This window comes from Gobio gobio (genome assembly GCF_949357685.1).
Source record: "Gobio gobio genome assembly, chromosome: 16".
Taxonomy (NCBI): Eukaryota; Metazoa; Chordata; class Actinopteri; order Cypriniformes; family Gobionidae; genus Gobio; species Gobio gobio.
In genome coordinates, this window is record NC_137109.1 from 18,853,206 (window position 1) to 18,876,327 (window position 23,122).

Sequence of the window (23,122 nt, forward strand, 5' to 3'; positions counted from 1 at the left end):
GGGATAGTTCACCCAAAAATGAAAATTAGCCCATGATTTACTCAAGCCATCCTACGTGTATACGACATTCTTCTTTCAGACGAATACAATCAGAGTTATGTTTAAAAAGTCCTGGCTCTTCCAAGCTTTCTAATGGCATTGACTTGTTGGTTCGTTTTTGAAGTCCATAAAAGTGCATCTATCCATCATAAAACTGCTCCACACGACTCCGGGGTTAATAAAGGCCTTTTGTGGCGAAGTGATGCATTTGTGTAAGAAAAATATCCATATTAAAACTTTATAGACTAAAATAACTAGCTTCCGGCGGTCAGTGGTACGCATCGAATTTACAGCGAAAGAGTGCATTTTCGAACGCAGAAGCGCAGAGGATAGAGCAAAACAAAACACCAGTCATGAATTCTCGTTTTAGAGTCTAAAACAAGAATTTCGATATAAGAGAAGAGGGGCTTGAGTTTGTTGCCCAGCCTAATCCGAGAGAGGCGTCAAAGCTTGCGATGCTCCTATACATCGCGTCAGGGGTTACTCTTTTAGCGCAAGTCGACTTGCGTACGGCGGTCCTCCTTTATTAACCCCCCAGAGCTATGTGGAGCAGTTATATATGATGGATAGATGCACTTTTATGGACTATGGTCAAAAATGAACCAACAAGTCAATGCCAAGTATAAAGCTGGTAAGAGCCAGGACTTTTTTAATATAACTCTGATTGGATTCGTCTGAAAGAAGAATGTCATATACACCTAGGGTGACTTGAGGGTGAGTAAATCATGGGTTAATTTTCATTTTTGGGTGAACTATCCCTTTAACAGGCTTATTCCATGTTCCACTATGAACCTTCCTCTTGGTGAGAGCTAGGACATGAGCGCTTCGTTTTTTATTCCCTCCGCGACCACTCTTTGCCGCCCTCCACCCCCCAAACACTCATCTAAGGCTGCTATTAGCTAATCCCCCTAAATCCTGTTTAATGGAACTGTGCCGTTAACAGCTATTTGGGACTAATTTACTGGTTCCCAGATCGCTTGGCACCTTCAAAGCAGTTCCAGTGGTACTAGCGCCGCGGCTTGAGTGCCCCCGCCGCCCCTGGTGCTTGTTTCCCACATCAACCTTCCCCCCTAATGTCCCTTCGTGGCCTTTCACTCCTGTTGGACATGCTTTCTCTGTGCAAGGCTGTTTTTAAAAGCTTACAGCCAGCCAAGGTCAGACCTCTGGAGCAGCTCCAAGAGTTTTCTACCATCCCAGTCACAGAGAGACTTTTCTCCTTTTTTTTGCCCCAAGGCAAATATTCCCAAATTACCCTCTACCACAAGCAACTTGCTGAGTCAAACGCACTAAGTGAGCAATAGACGTCTACCTGTGCATGCTCGCACAATACCTTATTTCTGTGTGTGTGTTTTTTTCCTTTCTTTTTGCCTACCAGGTTGTTTTTGTGGTTAGATCCGCATTGCGTAGAACGGATAGTACGTCTGAATTAAATAAAATCAGTCTAATGCTTGGTCTCAGGAGTGATCTGAAGTTGTTGTGCTCAAGTGTGTATTTAGCTCTACTCTCTGGGAATTGTTGTTATGACTGCCTTGTTTTTGCCAACAGGTTCACTTGGCGACAGTGTTTTTTTTTCTGTTCCTAATTAAGGAATGAATGCAGTACAAAAACACTATGAACTTCGTCATCAACAATTATGTCTACCTTTAATGCTTGTGTTCTTATGGATGATTTATAGAGGATGCAACAAACTTTATAGATGCTGAAGTCAATGTCAGACATTTTATATTATAATGTGATGCATTTTAAATAAAACTGGCTATTCGGCAACAACAACCAATTAAAAGTATACCATAGCTTCATTTTATCCCTCAGGATTTCTCTGTCGAACATATGGGTGGATGGGTTGAAAAATCATGTATATGTTCCTTGAGTTTTAGCAAAATAAGAAAGATCATACAAAATGCATGTTATTTTTTATTTAGTCCTGTTCTAAATAAGATATTTTACATAAATAATGTTTACATATAGTCACAAGACAAAAAATAGCTGAATTTATAAAAATGACCCTGTTCAAAAGTTTTTGAACCATTGATTATCAGTGATGTGTGTCGTTCCCTGGATGATCCACGGCTGTTTTTTTGTTTCGTGATGGTTGTTCTCGAGTCCCTTGTTTGTCCTGAGCAGTTAAACTGCCCAATGTTCTTCAGAAAAATCCTCCATGTCCCAAAAATTCTTCAGTTCTCCAGCATCTTTTGCATATTTGAACTCTCTCCAGCAGTGACTGTATTATTTTGAGATCCATCTTTTCACACTGAGGACAATTGAGGGACTCATACACAACTATTAAAAAAAGGTTCAAACATCCACTGATGCTCCAGAAGGAAACACGATGCATTAAGAGTCGGGGGGTGAAAACTTTTGAACAGGATGACAATGTCCAAATTGTTCTTATTTGTAAATATCCCTTTTTTTTTCATTTAGAACTACCCTTCGGAAGCAACCGAAGACAAATTAAGAACAATTTACCTTGATCTTCAAATTCAATAAGTTGGTATGGGAGCAGTGGTGTATTTGGGGCCATATGCGCCGTATATACTTACTTTTTGGGTTGCGTGTTTGATTCCCAGTACCGGCAAAAAACAACTGAGTTGCCTTGAGAATGGCACATTCCGGACAAAATATTGGTATGGGAGCAGTGGAGTATTCGGGGCCGTATACGCTGTATTCTTACTTTTTGGGTTGTTTGCATATTACGACTTCTAAGGATCAATATTTTTGTACACCACTTGTTTTGTTGCTTTGAAAGTTATTGCTATGCAGTTATTGAAGAGAGAGCATCACTTATAAGTAACTTTCCCAAAACAATTTTATTGTTAAAGTCACTTGTGCTTTAATGTCTCGTTGTGTGTAGGAGAGAGACAGAGCCGTCCACAGATCCAAACTCAAACTTGTCAAAAGCCCCCAAATATAATAATACTCTGCAGAAGATATAATTCCCTTCCTAAATGATAGTAGCTATAGCTTTTTTTATGTGAAAAGACCCACTTATACTGTATGATTCAAATTAATTAGGCATCAAATTATGAGTAGCTATATATAACAATTCTTATTTTTTAAATTACGTAATTGTCTTACCACTGTACTAAATCCAAAGCAAATTTTAGAAAATATTATCTGGAAATATTTACTTTACTGTAACTGGGTATAGCAAAGACTACAGATATAGAAAGACGGTTCACTCCTATTACTTATGAATGGGCAAAACTGCAACGCACAATATGGCGGAATAGTCCCGCCCTCTAAAGTAAAAGAGCCAATCGCTGATTGGTAAAGTCATTGCGTCACTGCAGCTGCCATTAGAAGCTCCGGTTCCCATAGAAACCTGAGACTCGCGCTTAGGACTGCACATGCGCATTGGCTTGTCTAGCCTGAAAAATAAGCTTTTTTAATGCTATTTGATAATAGGAAACTACATTTATGGGACAGTTCATGACAGATTATGTTGCTGATTTGAAATTATGTTATTTAATTGTGAGTTCGGCAAGCAGTTTTTGAGATTCCAGGATTCAAATAGATAGGACTTGGTATTGTATGCCAAAAATAGCTGCCCGGAGGTGTTGCAAATATGGCCGCCAAGTGAACAGACTTTCCTTGAAAGGGACTTTGGTTTTAGTACCAATTTTTTTATTGGGACTACACCACTGTATGGCAGTATGGGTTACCATACTTGGCCTTCACGTCATTTAACTTCATTTTGTGCATTTAATAAGTTCTCGTGCCAAAATAATTTTCTATGTTGATGAATTCAAATGATTCTAAATTAGGGTAGGAAAAAGTCGCACACAGTTTTTACACACAAATACATACACGACTCGTTTAATGAATAAGACCGATTGTTTTACATTCACGGATAAACAATTAGGGTCCATTTTAATTTCACGTTGATGCCAAGCTATTTTAGGGTAATTTCTTGATGGAATTTCACCATGTGCATTCTTTCTCGTTCGCCTTTTCTCTGTAACCAATCTTCTATTGATTTTAAATGATGTGTAGTCTGAGTTTTCTTGTTTGACTCAGCATCGATCCTTCATCCGAAGCATTAATGGCTCTGTAGACCTCTGCTGTTTGCTGTTCCTGTCTTTGTGTGATCCAGACAGGATACACGTTCAGGCAAAGAAATATCGAATTATAGCAAAGACGTTTCCCTGACAGCACCGTCGTTCGGAGTAAGAAATGTGTGCTGTGTGGGTTTAGTATTTGAGTGTTGTTGAGGTTTCGATGCTGTTTGACTGAAATCTTTAGGTATTGGTCACATTCATTACCATCGCAGTTGTTGCCCTGAGTGCTCGCAGCAGATGAGCACAAGGCTCTTTTTTAAACACTGCCAATGTCTTGTCAAGGAGAGACAGCATACACACAGAGGCACACACGCAACGCACAGTGTTGAGAAACAGCACACTTCAGTCTACTTATCATTTAAAGACTTTTTTAAAGTGGTGTACTTTTTCCTATACCAATTATACCAACAACTATAAGTAATCATAACACAGTTAGTTGTAAGAATCTCTTTATACAAGTTGTGTTGTGTGTAAATTGACCCAAAGGCCTGTTTCACACCATAAGTGTCAGCAGTGTAATATATATATATTTTTTGGCATGTTAACAGATGATAATATTCCGATCTGAAGCAGAGCGGTGCGTGAGCAGCAGTGCAACGGCTGTCTATTTTCGCTCATTTAAAGTGTCAGTGCACTGTTGATGAAGTAAATGAATATGATTTGATTTATTTTAAAGGTCCTTACAACCTACAACAGCAAAATAACCAAAACCCACAAAGATGTTGATCAAGCAAATAAAGGCATTGACCAAGCGCATTACCGCCTCAGGTCTGCATTATTTTTCTAATAATTCAACGTCCCATCGTCAGCTGCCGTCTTGTGTCAATGCCAAATAATATACAGAAATAGCACACTTTTTCTCTTGACATTGCTTTAGTATAGCATATGTTTATTCCTGGAAAAGTGTAAATACTCTGACTCTGTGGCGCTATGTGTGTTTTGAGCATCGTGACTTGGCCAAAAAGCAACATTGACTTTCAACAGCAACTTTGAGATTACATTATTTGATTGTAAAATCAGAGAAGTAGTCTAATAACAATATTATTTTTTTGTGCCTAATTATGACATCACAGCTAGAAAATTAAATGACATTATATTTTACATAGTCCCCCTGTAGTCAATCATTTTATCCGTTAAAACCCATCTTACGTATTTAAAAGTTTCAAAATTAAAATATTAATTTCTTAAAATAGCTTGAATGTCTCTTGCTTTATTTAGTATACGCGGAACCATGAATATGCAGAGATCCACTCGCTCAACTTTACTCAAGATACTGTAGTAAACGCTGCACAAAGGCATCACTCTTTACAACGTTGAACAAATAACGACAATTGATATGATACGTGTTGCTAGTGCTCCAACAAATACACAAATGCTCCCGTTCGCCATCTCAGTCTGCCTTGTAAAAATCAGCATCCTTAGAAACGCTATGAACATCATAGAACATCAGTGGCATATAGATCATCATAACATCATAGTATTCATAATTTATTTATTTTAAAGTGAATCGATATATATTTCCTAGTCTAAAATTAGCTCGCAATGGAGCCTTTTGACAACATGTGACCTAACATGTGCTAATGTATCCTTCACTTCCTTGTTGCCAAAAATGTCAAGGCTGATAGATTTAATTTTATTGACTGAAGGGAATGTCATATGATAATACTAAACAAAAACACATTTTAGTTGAATATTATTATTGTATTGCAATTATCTTTGCGTTGATTAAAAATGAAGATACACGGTTTTCTAGACACTCCCCCATCTGATCTGCCAATGCTCTGCTCCAAACTCACATCATTTGTCAGGATTTGCATACCAACAAGATCTACCTATTTGAATGTGAATGTTAGAATATCATATAAAAATATTTGGTGGATATTCAAAGATGCAAATAAAATGTCTAAAATGTATATAAAAATGCATGCTTTTCGCTTGTTTTTATTTTTTATTTGCTATGATGAACTCATTTGGCTGAAGTATTGTCAATACTTAAGTTCAACAGAACTTTTTTGACACTAAAATTGACACTATTTACTTTTGCACACATTACTAGTTTTGTGGTGAACCTTTATTAACCCCCCGAAGCCATGTGGAGCAGTGATGTGATGTATAGATGCACTTTTTATGGACTTCAAAAAAGAAGCAACAATTCACTACCATTATAAAGCTTGGAAGAACCAGGACATTTTTTAACTCCAATTGTGAAAGAAGAATGTCATATACAACTAGGATGACTTGAGGGTGAGTAAATCATGGGCTAATTTTCATTTTTGGGTGAACTAACCCAGAAAAGTTAGCAGAAAAAAATAGTTTGCTGTAGTAATCTTTAATCAGAATTTGCTTCCGCTCTGGAATGGAGTTCCCTCTCTGATGACGTCAGTTTGACGGCTTGGGTTGAATATCCTTTACCACTTCCCTCCAACTGTCAGTCTGCTATAAGCAAGGGATGGAGAGGAGGAGCGCTGCCCTTATAAAATAAAACCCTGCCCTTCACTTTGATGTCACAATACTGGAGAAAAACCGGTTGCAACTGTGGCTTCCCCAATGTCTACAACCTCCAGTTTGCCTGGAAGTGACTTATTTTGTTCTCTTGATTGAACATATGGCATGGAAACACTGCTTTATTTGCAGATCCTAACTTGGAAGGATACAGAAATTTCCAACTTAAATCAAGCCAATGCAAATCTGCTGCATGATGAGATACTCAACAGTCATTTAATGTTCCCATCGAGCATGTAAGCCTAAAAGACGATTAATTGCTCCTAAATGGATCCGATTAGTTTTTCACCAATGAACCAATTGTTTATATTGAGGTTCTTGTTAACATCCATTTAGGGAAATTCTTTGAAATACAGAGAATTCTCTGGTGAAGTTGTAAAAGTGCCGGCAATTGAGAGAGAAAACAAAGACTCTCGTTGTGCGTGTGAATAGCCTGCTCAGAGTGGTAGCGCCCAAGTACCCAAATCTCTAGAACACACAGTGTCTTTTTAATATGACCCTATTAAACTGCATTTACACTGCTGGTACCACCTAAACAAGCAAACAAACACTCACTCAGACATGGGTGTATATGATACTGTCCTCTCTTTTGCTTGTATGAAACTGTTCATATGTTCATTTCGGCCTGATCTTGCTGTGCCACAGGGCTGTATTCTGCCATCCAAGTCTGTTCAAATCATTACAAGCATTTATCAAGACTTTGTGGAGTGTTTTAAATAGGCAGTTGACACTGGAGCACTTAAGTATGTTTAAGTAGGTAATCTCTTCTTGTCTTGAAGTAAAGAAGGCCACAAGGGGCAGAAGAATATTGTCCTTTTTCCCAAGATGCTCCTTCCAGGCAATTAAGTAATGGCCCATTACAAAGTCTCTTGTATCGTTTAAAACTTCATAGTGCTGAAAATCACAATCGAAAAAGTGAATGATTTCTCTAAAACTCCTAAATACTTTAATCAAGGAATTGCGATTGAGCGTTTTATTCTGTGACACTTTTAGAGTGTATGTATATCAATGTCAACAATGTTTTTTGAGCTTGATGGCTGTTAAATATTTATTGCCAAGTTTTTTCTGTTTTGTGTATAAACTTTGTTTCATAATCCAACCCGCTACGCACACCTTGGCAATAAAATCGTCATTGACTAGTATATATTTTTTTGTTTACTCGCCAGACTGAAATACTATTTGATTGATATACATACACTTATCAGGCATAACATTATGACAGGTGAAGTAAATATCACTGATTATCTCTTCATCACGACACCTGCTAGTGGGTGGGATATATAATGCAGCAAAAGTTAACATTTTGTCCAAAGTTGATGTGTTAGAAGCAGGAAAAATGGGCAAGCGCGAGGATTTGAGGGAGTTTGACAAGGGCCTAATTGTGATGGCTAGAAGACTGGGTCAGAGCATCTCCAAAACTGCAGCTCTTGTGGGGTGTTCCCGGTCTGCAGTGGTCAGTCTCTATCAAAAGTTGCCCAAGGAAGGAACAGTGGTGAACCGGTGACAGGGTCATGAGCGGCCAAGGCTCATTGATGCATGTGGGGAGCGAAGGCTGGCCCGTGTGGTCCAATCAAACAGACGAGCTACTGTAGCTCAAATTGCTCAATAAGTTAATGCTGATTCTTATAGAAAGGTGTCAAAACACAGTTTGTAGCATATGGGGCTGCATAGCCGCAGACTGTGTGAGTGGAAATTTAACATATTTCTCTTAAAATATCTTACAATATTTTAAGAGAAATTAAAACAGACACAGATGAGACAATTGTTGATATAGAGGAAGATCATATAATAACATGAATGTGGTGCAGCAGATCATTTTTGTCTTAGTTAAATTGGATGAGAAATGCTGGAGTTCAGATTTCGGTAAAGTAAAAAATGGTAGAGATCTGTATTTCAATTCAAGAATAGACATGAACTTAGTTTGTTGTTTTACTCATTTACTAATATTACATTAAAATAACAATTGAAACTGAAAAAGAAGGAAACTGGAACATTAAGCAGAAAAGATAAGGATGCATTTATGCAAAAAAACTATTATTTTTTGTGTATTTATTTTTATGTAGTAAATCCTAAAACCTCTCCTAAAACTACTAGACATTTTAAAGTGTTTATATATCCCAACGATCACATTAATTAGCTTGTAAAAGCTTTAACCATCAATTTAAGTACATGATTAATCCTTTATAAATGGCTTATTCATAATTTTCAGAAACCTTGAACGGAAAATGTCAGCAATTAACGCTTCAAATAAGAGCATTTCTCTCTTTCTCACCTTCCCTCGAGCTGTAGAATGCGTGTCTGGCCGCGGCCCAGCATTCTCATGCCTCGGTCAAGCAGTCGAGCTCACACAACAGCTCTTTGTGTGCGCCCCAGATGGATTTTCCCTCACGTTGACCAAACTACCTCGCCTGGGAGGTTCACCCTCTCACTCCTCTCACTCAAGAGTGTCCCTTTCAGATCTTTCACTTTAAAAACACTAGAGCAGAGCCACGCTGGCCCACATTCCCATTCGAGAACGCCACTCATGTCATCTGTATAGTGAGGCTGCAGATTTTACAGTGCACAATTGATGACCGAAAATTTACCAAAATTGTTTATTGTAAGAAAAAAGCAACAAGGATTAGTAGTTGAAAATGTAAAAGTATTACTATTAAGATAATGTAGAAATATTACTTTTACAAAGCTCAAGGAAACTTTTTGGATTGGAAACAAGTTTGTGTGTTTCTTTTCTCCCTTACAAGTTTATTCTATAATTGTATGTTTATCATTTTGTTTATTTTTCTATCTGACTATACAAAATTATGTTTAGTTACATTTTATGATTTGCATTTAGCACACTGTAAAAAAATTGTTTTTTCAAGACTTACTTAAAAAAACTTACTTAAAAAAAAACATGCAAATTGACTGCCTTGAAATGAAGTAAAGTGAAATAGAAATACTATGTTGTACTAAAAAATGCTTAGTTAGTATAGTTCACAAGAGTTGAACTGTAGAGAGTACTTGAAAATTTGCTTTAGATTTACTCTTGAAATAGTATAGATACCATTGTTGAGTTTTGCATACTGAATGTTAGACTCAAGCATGGTCAATTGCAATATATTGTCACAAATAAAGAAGGATTATATCAACCCAATTAAAAGTGTTGCATTTTTAAAATTAAAAATGTTTATGACGTAAGTGTTAGCAATAAAATTTTAAAAGATAATTATTCGACATGAAAAATGGCTATTTAAGGATTTTGATAGAAGTCAGGTCATCTTGTAAAAGCAACCTATTTGTTACTTCCCTTTCTTTGAAAACCAAATAATTGTGATTTCTTGTTGCATCACTGAATCAATAGGAAGATAATTACAATGATATACATGAAGTTCAAGGTGCCCAACCAAAATAATACTGATCACCATAATGGTGAGTTCAAACAAATCCATTTTAGGAAACCAACATCAATTTATGAAGTCAGCCTATGTGATGTTCTCTCAAATGTTTCAGTTGTATTGACAATTCAATGTTTATGAATGAATGAACTAGAGAAAGATAACTGCAGACGTGGAGGAAATTAATGAAAAGTTTATTAACTCTTTCCCTGCCAAACACAGAATTTTCCGTCATTTCTGAGAAAGTACTTCCCTGCCAAACACAGAATTTTCCGTCCTTTCTGAGAAAAGTGCTTCCCTGCCAAACACAGAATTTTCCGGGTTTCTGTGTTTCACTGTTATACGCTAGTGGGCACTATGACGCGTCTTTTGAATGAGTATTGAATATCCTGGTCAAAACACAGGCGAAGAAGACGCAGAAACGAGCAATCTTATATGTAATCATATGCATATGTAAAATAACGTGATCGTCAACATTAAACAGCATATAAATCAAAACTGCCTAATGTTACTGAATGAAATGTCGACCCAGGACGAGCTATAGGACTGTGAAGCTTTTGGGGGTGTTAATGGACTAAATCTACTCCATCTGGGTTTGATCATCGGTCTGAATCTGATCTGGATGTAGTCTTTGACAAAAATGTAATATTCTCAGATTTTTGCTCAAAATGTTGCTTTTTTATGAAACTGACCCATATTCAAGTGTTGATAAAAAAGAATGCATGAAGCTAGAATAAAACTTTTTGTTTGTTTTTAAAGCAGAGGCTCTTTTATTTCTTTGTTTATATCCATACAACAAAATATTCTAGGGGCCATTACATTTTTGTGAAAATTATCAAAAACAGCTTAAAATAAAAAATAAAAAATGCTGGCGGGGAAAGAGTTAAGAATTGCCCGCCTCGATTTTTTTTGCTTGACAAAAAGGCACTTAAACCAATAAATCATTCTTAACTTTTTTAAACAATGAATAGTATGTGAATAGTACAGATTTTCAAATAAGATTCAATTGAGTCAAGACATTAAGTAAAGTTTGCTTCGATGCTATTAATATTGTTTTGATGACACATCTTTTGATGACACAACTTTTGATGACACATCTTGTCCACAAGGGTGTGTACAAACTTTTGACCAATACAATTCTCTTTAGAAGGAGCTTGCCTTCTCCCCCTAAATTATAAATAGCAAGTAGCAAATCATAGTTTTGCTGGGATATAATGCAAACAAAAGTCTACTGGCTTGTATTATTCAATAATAACATAATACATGAATGAATAAATACAAAACAAATTGCTTTCATCATACTTTTTGATGAGGGAACCTATTTGTAAACTATTATGTAGCATGATATATTTGTTTTATTTTTTATTTATAATCCATAAATGAGGTTACACTTTATTTGGTAATACTTTATTTTACAGTGTCCTTGTTACACATGTTACTTATTTATTTAATTCGTTTATTTGTCAGGGACAATGTACAAAATACATTAATTTTACGAAAAGATGTTTTGTACCAGAATTAGCTGATGCTAGTTTCCATCTGCAGTCCCCATGTGTTACATACATGTAGTTACTATAGTAATAACTATAAATTATGAATAATTACACTATCCATAAACCAAACCCTAAATGTAACTCCAAAGTATGCACATTTAGTTCATTCATATTACTCAGTACTTAAATGTAGAATTACACTGTAACACAGACACCTTAAAATAAAATGTAACCCTTTATTTTAAGGTGACAGTTACATTGTACTTAATCAAATGAGTACTGATTAATATTAATTAACTACATGTACTTACTATAGAGTTACATTTATGGTAAGGTTTTTTATGGTTAGTCACTTGTAATGATGCATAATTTATAGTTATTACTATAGTAACTACATGTAGTAACATGTAACTACATCACCTTATAATAAAGTGTTATCAGAAATTATTCTTTGTTGAAAATGTCATGAATGAAAACCACACAGTCAGTAAGGTTTTATTGCTGACATTAGTGTTCAGGCTTTACCAGGTCAGAGGTCAGTCTTGATGTTAGGCTGAGAAGATCTAGAATCAGATCCTCTATTGTGTGTAAGGTCACATGTTAACAGTCCAGTGCATAATTCCATCACTGCCATAATAGCCTTGCATGCGCCATGCTGGTCATGCATCATTTAACATTATTTGTTTATTGACTGTTTATGTGGTTGAAAGCCATAACAGATGCATTTGCATTTTAGAAGAGCTGCACTGTCTGTTATTAATGTAGCAATTACATGTGAAATGAATGGAGAATGCTAATAGATTTTTCTCTCTACTTTTGCTTCCTGGGATTAACGTAGCCTTTAATTGTATCAGTGCACAAGAGAAGCACACATTTACTTATTTATTGTTGGAGTACCTCTATATTCAGACTCTTTCAAATGTGGGTGCTGATACTTAGGAGGCTTTGAATAAAGGAAAAGATGTAAATGTAGTGATGAATACAAAAATAAAGGCCTGCACATTAAGAATAATGTTGCGTATTATGCAAATATTACGCGGGGGGTGGGCTAGCATGCTTCTCTTCTGTAGAACGCTGTGCATCTAATGATGTGGCGCACAACCCAAAAGATAACGATTATTATAAAACGGACTCTTGTTGTGAGCAAAAGCAAACTAGTGTTGGACAGATATTTCTGGAGAGGGGAATACTGTATCTTTATGCCTGCACTAAATTCAGGAGATGTTTGCAAACATTATTTTATGGAAATCAGTACACAGGCATGGCTAGGAATGGCAAACAAACTGAAAATTCTGAATAGATTCTAAATACAGCGTCTCGCCATTTCTGTGATCACACGTTGCCTGGTTTCATAAATATTGACTAACATCAAATGGAGAGTTGGCTTGCATCGCAAAACTATGTTAATGGTCTAGTCAGCTAAAGCTCATGATAAATACTCTGGTTCTTTATACTGACAAACAGTCTTTAGAGCTGTCCATACTGAGAAGGGTTTACTCCCTGAATTGGTATTCACACTCACAAAAATAGTACACATAATACATACAACACTTGTGGATTGTTTTATCTTTTATCTTATAACCAATTTAGATTATAATATTCCAGTCCACTGACATTTTGCAATACAGTTGATTGTTCTTCCAATTAGATAAAAAAAAGGAAACTTCTGTAATTATTTACTCACATTCATGTAATTTCATGCATGTATGCTGTTATTTTTATTATGAATATGCCTATATCTTTTTTCATTCAATAACAGTGCATAATGAATGCAGGGTATCAATCTTCAAAAAGGATAACTAGCTATATAAAGTCTTCTGGAGTCATACAATAGGTTTATGTGAGTAAATAATTGTTGTTATTCATTGATAATCTTCACCTCTGTTGAAGATTATAATTCAAATGATTGACATCTGTTTATGAGGCAGTCAAAAACCACTGATGTTTGATGTTGTTTCAGGCCAGTCTGCTCCATATGCACCGAATTTGATTTAAGATTCCAGTGGAGGTGAATATTATTAGTAAATGACTTACATTTGGATTTGTTCCTCAATCAAAGCTATTGTATGACTTTAGGATACTGGGAATATAGAGCATAATTAATATGGGCCACTTTTATTAATTTTTATTTTATCTGTGGTTAATTGTTCTTTTAAAATACCTTTGTTAGGAATATGGCTGAATTATACATTTGTTTCATATTTTTTTTCCCCCATTCTTTCAGACTAACAAAGGGGATGCCCTGGCCAACCGGGTCCAAAACACACTTGGAAATTATGATGAAATGAAGGAGCTGCTGACTAGCCATTCCAACCAGAGTCACCTTGTAGGCATTCCTAAGAACTCTGTTCCCCAGACTCCAGTGGAGAAACCCGACCAGCCAGGCTTCTTCGCTGAGGCTCAGCGAAGCCGAGCTGCTCCCTCCCAACCTGGAAGCCACAACACCTCTATGCCCCCTCCCCCTGCCAACACTGTGCCGGGTTCTAGCGTTGTACATGGACATCAAGGCAAAAAGTTACGGTCTTCAGACTGGTCACGAGGGGGTCACGGTTCAAGTGGCATCCAGACCGCTCAAGCGGTCAGCCGAGGGAAGCACTCCAGTCATGAGCAGACCTCTAGTAGACATGATCAGGACCAAGAGGACTCAAGTCCGAATCCCAGCGGACCTACAACTTCATCACACTCCAATAGGAAACAATCTGGCAAAGGACCAGCCACAGCCGAGCTTGGCCTCGGAAAGTCTCCCGCTGAGCAGGACTCGTGCTCCCATGGCTCGAACTCACCATTGGCTTCTACGTCCCTGCTTCCTAGTGGCCTCTCGACACCGACGTTCCCTCAAGGCCTCCACTGCAAGCCCAGCAGCGCTGTGCAGCAGAAACCCACTGCCTATGTCAGGCCCATGGACGGCCAAGACCAGGTCCCCAACGATTCCCCAGAGCTCAAACCGTCTGTGGAGTTGGTGGAAGGGTACAACAGTGTGCCATTTGGAGGTCTGCTGGATACCAAAAGCAGCACGGCTGGGACCAAGGGCAAAATTCCTAAGCTGACACTGCCACAATCCGGGGAGGTGAGTGTGACCATTTTCTGTCTTAGTCAAAGGGCAGGCTTCCTGCAATGCTGTAATCATTTGCACTTGTTTGGATGCAGCGGTAGTTGGACAGGAACAGTTGGCAGATAGGCTTGGCTCTGTTGACTTTCCCCTGGCTAGGTCTGTTTTGCATTGAAACCTGGCAGAACGAAGGGCTGACATAATGGAGTGCTTCATTAATAATCAGCTAATGAATCTCAGGCTTTCCTGTGAACCTACCTACTCTGCAAGGAAGTCTTCTTGTTGGCTTGTTTAAAGATCAATTTCTTTGTAGTTTTGTTTTGAACAGAGGGAAATTCTTACCTCTGTGATTTTCCTGTGTTTACGCTACTAACGTAAGTTGATATTGGCTCTCCTTTGAGAGGAGAAACACTTCTAGAGTTAAAACTGTTCAGAAGATCTGTGTGATTGAATGATGTGCAACAACATGGGTCAAGTTTATGATTATATTTCCCAGTTAAAGCCAATGCCTGAAAATGTTGGCTTTTCATAATCAGAATAGTATTTCTGTGCAAAATAGTGCAGCTCTTTGTTCAGTAAGTCATTGTAGGTGTTTTCCCAAACATCCCCATTGTACAGTAATGATATGTCATCACTGCCTGTGTCTTAATTGAAGTACTGTATATAACCTAATTAATTTCTTCTTTATTTTGGGCCATAATTTGTGTGCATTACAAATAAATACAATGTACTAAATATTGCTATAGATTGAAGTAATAAGATGCTGCAAATTCTGCTGTGACTTACCCTGAAACAAGTCAAGATTAGTTCACTGACAAACTTGATACTTAATATAATCAAGTATGTTCGAAGACATCTCCTTTGTAACTTTCACAAGACTTTAATAATTGTTCATTAAGTAACTGATCAGTAAGTACTGGTCCATGTGAAAGGTTGTCAACTACAATCTACTTTCACGGAGATGGCATGTCTTGACCTCTAACATTGTAGCATCTCAATAAGTCATGTTCCTAAAACACCTCAGAAGACCCTCCTTGTCTTGAACATGTAGACACATACACATTTTTGGGCCCATATGTTCTGAATTAACCCTCCGGAGGTTAAGACACTGGAGCTTTATCACCGGCAATGTTAACTTCGTCCCTTCTGTGGGACTGACACTTAGAGCCACGTTCTGTTGACCTTGCTCGGGTCGTGATACATGAGCCACACTGAAGCCGTTTACAGGCCATGCAGTGCCATCACTTCCTTTGAATGGCTGCCAGCGGGGGGATTTGATCCCATGGCATTTTGTAGAGAGAAATTGCTGCGTTTGAAAGCCCAGCATGGACCTTTAGGACAGGGGATACCACCATTTAGGATTTATCCATTAGGTGGTCTTAGATTAAAGATAATAGATTGTGGCAGGCTAATAGTTCTGTTATTATGCTTTAGGCTCATGTTTGGCTCTATAAAACCCCAGCAGCAACTAATGAATTTCTTCACTTTGAGGTGGTATCTCGTGAGAGGTAATTTTCCTGCATTTCCAGTGCCAGGTTTGAGAAATAGCCTTGTATCGATGCCTTAAGCTTGTTTGAGCAGTAGCTTGAAATTCCCATCCCTCTTACCTACGGGTTTAATCCAGATAAAGCAAACAAACCAAATAAGATAAGGTGCGGTAAACAAGAGTGGCATATGATTGAACAGGTTGACTCGCTGTTATCCAACCATGGCGAGGCAGCCAGCTGTTCTCCCTCTTTGTTCTATGGGGATCTCGGCGGCCATCGGGCTCCAAATTGCACTATCGCCCATCCTGAAGCATATGGTGCGTTCGCACAGTACAGTTAAGCATGTGGCAAGAGTGAAAACCTGGGGAATTTTAATTGCTCTAAGAGTGCCCTCATACCGGTCAGCTTGCAGGAAAATGGAGATGGATGTTGTTATTGCAAAGAGGTGCAGGCATAGAAGACCCCCCGTAGGGTGGGCCCCAGCTGGGCCTACGCCATCTTTCCCAACCCCTCCTTCTGACAGATGAGTCACTGCCTGAAAGTGAAAAGAGAGAGATGCAAAAGGGGGGGAAAAAATAAATAGGGAAAAAGCGGAGTTACGAAAACAGGACTAGTAGGATTGAAATGGAACGCAAGAGAGCACGCGTAGAGCCACTCTTTCAAGATGGCTCTCAGGAGAAAAGAAAACATCTTCAAGGACATTGATTTGATTTTTTTCCACCCTGCCTTGCGTAGCTTTAGTTTGTTAAAAGGAGTGGATTCTGTTGAAGCGGCTCTCGTGGGATTCACCTGTACTGTGTTGTGCTGGCTACTTATTATTCCTCAGCTCTTCAGGCTTATTTATCCAGGTTCGCTCTGGCTGAGGTGTTGAATTGTGTGAAAGCCTTTCCTGATTGTATATCCTCCCAGGTTTTCTTTGTTGTCACATGAGCGGATGGTATTATATTGTGTTCAAAATGGGCAGAATGCGTTATGGTTGCTTAAATCTTTATTTTATTTTTTTTGAGACAGGAAATATTGTCAGTGGTAATGGTGCGATTCACGTACAAATCTTTATAAGCTGGTTCTTTGTGATGTTTCAGGCAAAACAAATCTGTGAAGAGGATGACTTGTTGGAATGAAAATAATGCAACATTTGAGGCAGTTAATCTATCACACATTCAAAACTATTGTTGTACAAATAGTAGCATTCTGCAACATATTTATGCAAAGGGCCAGATTTACTAATAACTTGCTCCAGCGCAAACCCTCTTTTGGTGTTAAAAAACTACTGTCAGGAGTAAAGACTAAAGTGAAAAATTTGTGCTGAAAAGGTGTGGACAGAGTTATTTTGGGGAGGAGAGTATTTAAATGAATCATGCAAGGTGATTTACTAAGGATTGAGCTAGTCAATGTGCTGGTATTAATGCACAAAAAAGCATGTCTTAAACCAGACGCTAATTTGCGCGGCTCTTGGTAGATTGCGGTGGTCATTATGGAAATGATCCAGCTGTGTCTGTGTTCGTCAGTAGATCACGCGCTGAACTTTCCACTCCCATCGGCACTTTTTTTGGAATTGCGCTCTCGTGCTAATTTGCCATGTTTAGTAAATCTGGCCCAAAATGCGTGATGACTCAAATGAGTCAATTAAAATGCTTTTATCTAGGTCATATAATCAACAACTTTCAGAACGTTTCAATGGTAATTGTCAATATTGCAATAGTTGTGGACCTTTCTAACTTGGAGTAGAGTAGAAGTAGAGATGAGTAGAAAAATAGGGAACGTGTATTTGCTCTTTGCACATCAATATTCAAATTGCACAGCATGATCAACAACCATCAACAATCATTGATCAACAACCTCTTGTTTTTAATTGTGCTTTAGAAATAAATTACCTTACCTTACCTTACCTTACCTTACCTTACCTTACCTTACCTTAAGGTTTTGAATGCAAACTTTTTTTCCCCCAATTGGAGTAACATGCATTGGTCACAGTAACACTAGGAATCTATATGTGACCCTGGACCACAAAACCAGTCATAAGTCACATGGGTATATTTGTGACAAAAGCCAACAATACATTGTATGTGTCAAACTTATAGATTTTCATTTGAAAACGGTGATGTACAACAGTTTGTTTCATTGAAACATTTTTCACCAGTAGACAAAAATGAATCAAGCACTAATTGTGATAGCTTTGTCATAGTAGCTTTGTAGTGGTTTACTAACACAACTGTATTATCTTCAGACTGCCACACACTTCTGCACTGTTGAAAGAGTAACTCCTAAAAGTGCCATCCTTTAGTTTGAAAAGCAGAAGCTTGTTCCCCTTGATAGGCATGAAATGTTCCCTTGTGCCACCCCACCACAAAATATTTTGACATGTTGAGCACTCAGTAGAGTGATAAGACTGTGCTAAATGGCTCTGGAAGCATTCTGTTATCGCCTGGTGTATTGATTAGTGTCTAGCGTTGAGCTGCTCGCTGTGAAAGAGCGACTCACTTCTTTTTTTTTTTTTTTGTCAGTGTATGAGACATCGACAGACAGATAAGACTATTGATCCATCTAAAAACAGTTATTGCACCCAGTATTACCCAGTCTTTATGTGACTAATAGCTTTATCACTAGCTCCTTGAAGCGCAGATTTGACAAGACAATAATATCTGTGAAGATAGAGCATGCTGGGCTATTTAAAACAATGCATCAAATATGCCGGGAGACCATGCTTATATTTTTGCTGGATTGGTTATTCATTTTTTCAGTTGTTTTTATTACAAACTATTTTATGATATACTTTTACACAAGATAATACATTGACGGAGTGAATTAAGTACTATAAATCATATTAATGTAATTATGTTGATATACAATTACACACATTTATACACTGATAATATCACCCGCACGTCAATTCATTTTGAATTTTGTAATGTGACACTGAATCATTTTTTTTTCTGTTCAAGAGTATTCCTGGTCTGTTCTATGACTAAATATAGCAGTACCTGAAAGCAATCTCAGTGGGCAGCAGAGGTGAATGATGTCATGGCGTTGAGGGCTGGAGTCTGGGTCGGGAGTCTGGCAGAGGAGTTCTCATCAAGCCACAGTCTCCTTTCTGATTGCTCTTTGTGATCAGATATAATGGAGAAGCCGACATCTGCTGCATATAAATGCAGTCCCTGTTTTTCCCTGGCCGTGTCGATCCCAGATCAGAGCAGAGTGATTGCACGATCACTGTATAAGATCACAGGAAAATCTCAGCTGCTGAGAATGTACATTAGCATTTAGTTTCCAAATCCTTACTGACCTCTGTAAACCTGTGAAGTTAAAGGTGAGGTTTGAGATTTCGCCAAACTGCATAACTCTTCAACTGCCATTGGCTGAACAAACAGCAGTGTTGGGGAGTAACTAGTTACATGTAATTTAATTACAAAACAAATGTAACTGTAATCTGTTAGAGTTACTGAAAAAAAGTGTAATTAAATTACAGTTACATTAATGTTAACGATTACAAAGGGGGTGTCATCTGGATATGTTCTGTAAAGCTAGGATATGTTGAATAATATTAATGTGTTGATTTGCCTGTTTTTGATACGCAGATGCCTCCTGCCATTTAACCACTTAAACCCGAAGTGTCCCAGCCCCGGGACACCCCCCCGCGAAAAAAAATCACGGGGGGCTTACTAAGCAACCACTGAATGTAATAATATAAAATAGGTCTCAGCTTTTCAATGCATCTATCCATGTTGGGATACTCAAAACGAGTGCTGAGTTAGTAATCTAAAACGGAGTGTACCGCCCGAGGGCAAGTAGGGCTCACTGCAGCCTGCAGTGGATATCCAACTCCGCCCACATTCAAGTGTGACGTCAGAAATCCCGCCCTGCAGCTAATTTCATTGGTTACAGTGACGGGTAGGTTTAGAGATCAGTGTTTAGTGTAGGCAATCAGTACTTAATTCGTTACAGTGATGGGTAGGTTAGGTTTAGGGAAAAGAGTTTGGTGTAGGCAATCAGTACTTAATTCGTTACAGTGATGGGTAATTTAGGTTTAGGGAAAAGAGTTTGGTGTAGGCAATCAGTACTTAATTCGTTACAGTGATGGGTAGGTTTAGGGATCAGTGTTTGGTGTAGAGGCAGTCTCTACTGTGATTGATATGACCAATAAAAAAGTAAAAATCGGCTGCAGGGTGGCAATGGCCTGGCCCCTGACGTCACACTTGGATGTGGGCCGGGTTGGACATCCACCGCAGGCAAGCCTGTAGTGCTCCTGTCAGAAATTGAAGCTTCCGCGCCTCGATCGCCCCCCGGTGGCCGGTCCCAGTATAGCTCCTAAACCCCACCTCTCCATGTATTTGAATGGGCGCGAGACACACTAAACAATTTAATTACACTTCAAATAATTGTTTCCTAAAGATGGTTTCTGTCATTTTAGGCAGTTTTTATTACAATAATTTCATTTCAAGTGTTCGTTTTTTAAATAAGTTTAGTTTTAGTGAGTTATTTGATGCTATAAAAATGGGGGGTGTGACATCATGATTGACAGCTGAGATTGACGGCTTCTCTGAGTGAAGTTGTCACTGAGGCACTAACGGACTTTTTTCTGGATTTTTGGGAGGAGATTGGAGCTTTAGCTTTAATTTCTACATTTCCATAACTGTTTATTTCACACCAACATAATGAATTGTTCTGCATCTGCGAGAGTGTGGGCGGGCTTTTGATAATCGCGCCTCTACTTCCTGCTCTCTACTGCGCAACTCCAGTCCCGAGATCGCTACTGCGCAGACTCGGTCCCAAGATGTCAGCGCCGTGAGCGGGCCTATGAAAGCTTCAACTTTGGTCAGCGGAAGTCAATGAAGTCGCGTCGTCCATATTTTTTTACGGTCTATGGCTGCTCCCCGAGGGCGCCACCTAGCTGTGAAAAAAATTAATTGTCATATTTTTCAAAACTACTGCATTGATCAACACAAAATAGGTGTCATTTGAAAGCTTTGAGTCTAAACTTTACAATTAATGTAGCCATTATGATTATCTCCAAAGTAGTGATGAGTTATTTGCTGATAAAATTGAAAAAAAAAAAACATAATTTATGGAGGGGGGAGGGGGGGGTTATTATGTTCTGCCATGTGTCAATCACATCATACAGCTCAGATAGTCATGTGTCATATGTCATTTGAAAGGTCTCGTGGAGCAGAATACAACGAGCCTAATTGTTTTGGGCTTTGACTAAACTTTTAGCGAGTTTTTGTAAGTTAAGTCCTGCAAGACCCATATGTAAATAATATACTGATGCAGCATTCATGTGGCGTTTTTCGCTTGTAACTGCATTAAACGTGGAAAATGGCACATCATTATTTACAGCAGATTCTCACGATTAAAAAGAGCCTGAAAAGTCACCATAATCTGTCTTTTAGATCTATAGATATCCCTCGTTGAAATATGGCACACAGAAAACATCACAGAAGCACATGAGCGGAGTACAAAAATAGCAGTTGCTTAGACTTGGCGTTTTTGCTTGTAACTTCATGAAACAAGCTCCGATCGTTAAAAAAATTATTTACAGCAGATTCCCGCGATTAAAAAAAGACCAAGGACGCCATAATCTGCCACTCAGATCAGAAGTTATGATTTATTGAATTATGTACATGAAACCTGACAGGAGCACATGCTATTTTTGCACAAAAGTCACGTTTATGCTTGCAACTTCATGAAACTTTCTCCGATCGTTAAACATGGCACAACATTATTTACAGAAGATTCCAACGATTAAAAAGAGACCAATGACATCATAATCCGTCACTCGGATCAGAAAATATGGCTCATGGAATTATTACACATTAAAACCTAACAGGCGCACATACTCTTAAATAAGCTATTGTTGCACTAACATCGCGTTTATCATTGTAACTTCTCTCTGATCGTTGAAAATGGCACATCCTTATTTACAGCAGATTCTCACGATTAAAAAAAGACCAAGAACACCACAATCCGTCACTCGAATCAGAAAATATCACTCATTGAATTATTACACATTATAGCCTGACAGGAGCACATCCGCTAATAAACAGTAGCTTTAAAGTCGCGTTTACGCTTGTAGCTTCATGAAACCTTCTCCGATCGTTAAACATGGCACAACCTTCTTTGCAGGAGATTCCCACGATTAAAAAGAGACCAAGGACACCATAATCCATTGCGTCGATCACGAGATATTCCTCACAGATGATGTGTTGATCAGTGCAGTTTAGCAGAATATGGCCATTTACGTTATATAGCAGCTAGAGGGCGCCCGCGGGCGGTACACTCCGGTTTAGATGAATAACTCAGCGCTCGTCAAGAGCATATAAAAAATGATAAATTCATTGGAAAGCGAAATGAGATTCTAAGCTTTAAAATGATACCCATTATGTGTTATTATATAATATATATAATATAATATACATAATATTGTAATAATATAATGTTTTATCAGCAGTTTCTCAGCATTAGATTGTCCAAATGTAATAATAATTTATATTTTCTAAAAATATTAAAAGTGTTTTAACAAATAATTCATACTTTTTGACTCTCCTTGCTATAATTTGAGTTATGAGTCTTTAAATTTGTGTATTTCTCTCAGAAAACAACAGTTTTGTAAATGTCAAGGACTGAACAAAAAGGCTACCTTTGTTCTAAATGCTGTAACTTTTGATTACTTTATGATATCGCCACAAAATTTGAATTTGATTTTTCTGCTGCCCTATTTCCTTCCTGAGTTATTGAATGTTAAATAAGAAATATTTATACAATTATTTAAAAAATATTTTAAAATATTCCCTTTTATCAACAGTTTCTCAGCAATATATTGTCCAAATATTATACAATTTATATTTTCCAAAAATATAAAATGTTTGCTAACAAATGATACCTACCATTTGACTCTCCTTACTATAGTTTTGGAGTTATGAGTCTTTAAAGTTGTATATGTCACTCAGAAAACAACAGTTTTCTAGATTTTTTCAGGGTGTCAAGGAATGAACAAAAAGGCTACTTTTGTTCTAAATGCTGTAACTTTTGATTACTTTATGCAATCGCTACAAAATTTGATCCAGATGCAGACCACATATAGGGGAACATCTAGGGGAATTATTCTGCTGGCCTATTTCCTTCC

At 37.9% G+C, this 23,122-nt stretch overlaps 1 protein-coding gene across 1 annotated transcript in view; it reads left to right on the forward strand.

Moving 5' to 3' along the window:
* The window catches only part of aff2 (AF4/FMR2 family, member 2), a gene marked incomplete at its 3' end in the record, with an annotated part of 322,371 nt that overhangs the window by 98,332 nt on the left and 200,917 nt on the right, over positions 1 to 23,122 (forward strand). The window contains exon 3 of the mRNA XM_079839776.1: positions 13,691 to 14,533. Coding sequence (XP_079695902.1) covers positions 13,691 to 14,533 — 843 coding nt within the window. The remainder of the gene's footprint in view (positions 1 to 13,690; positions 14,534 to 23,122) is intronic.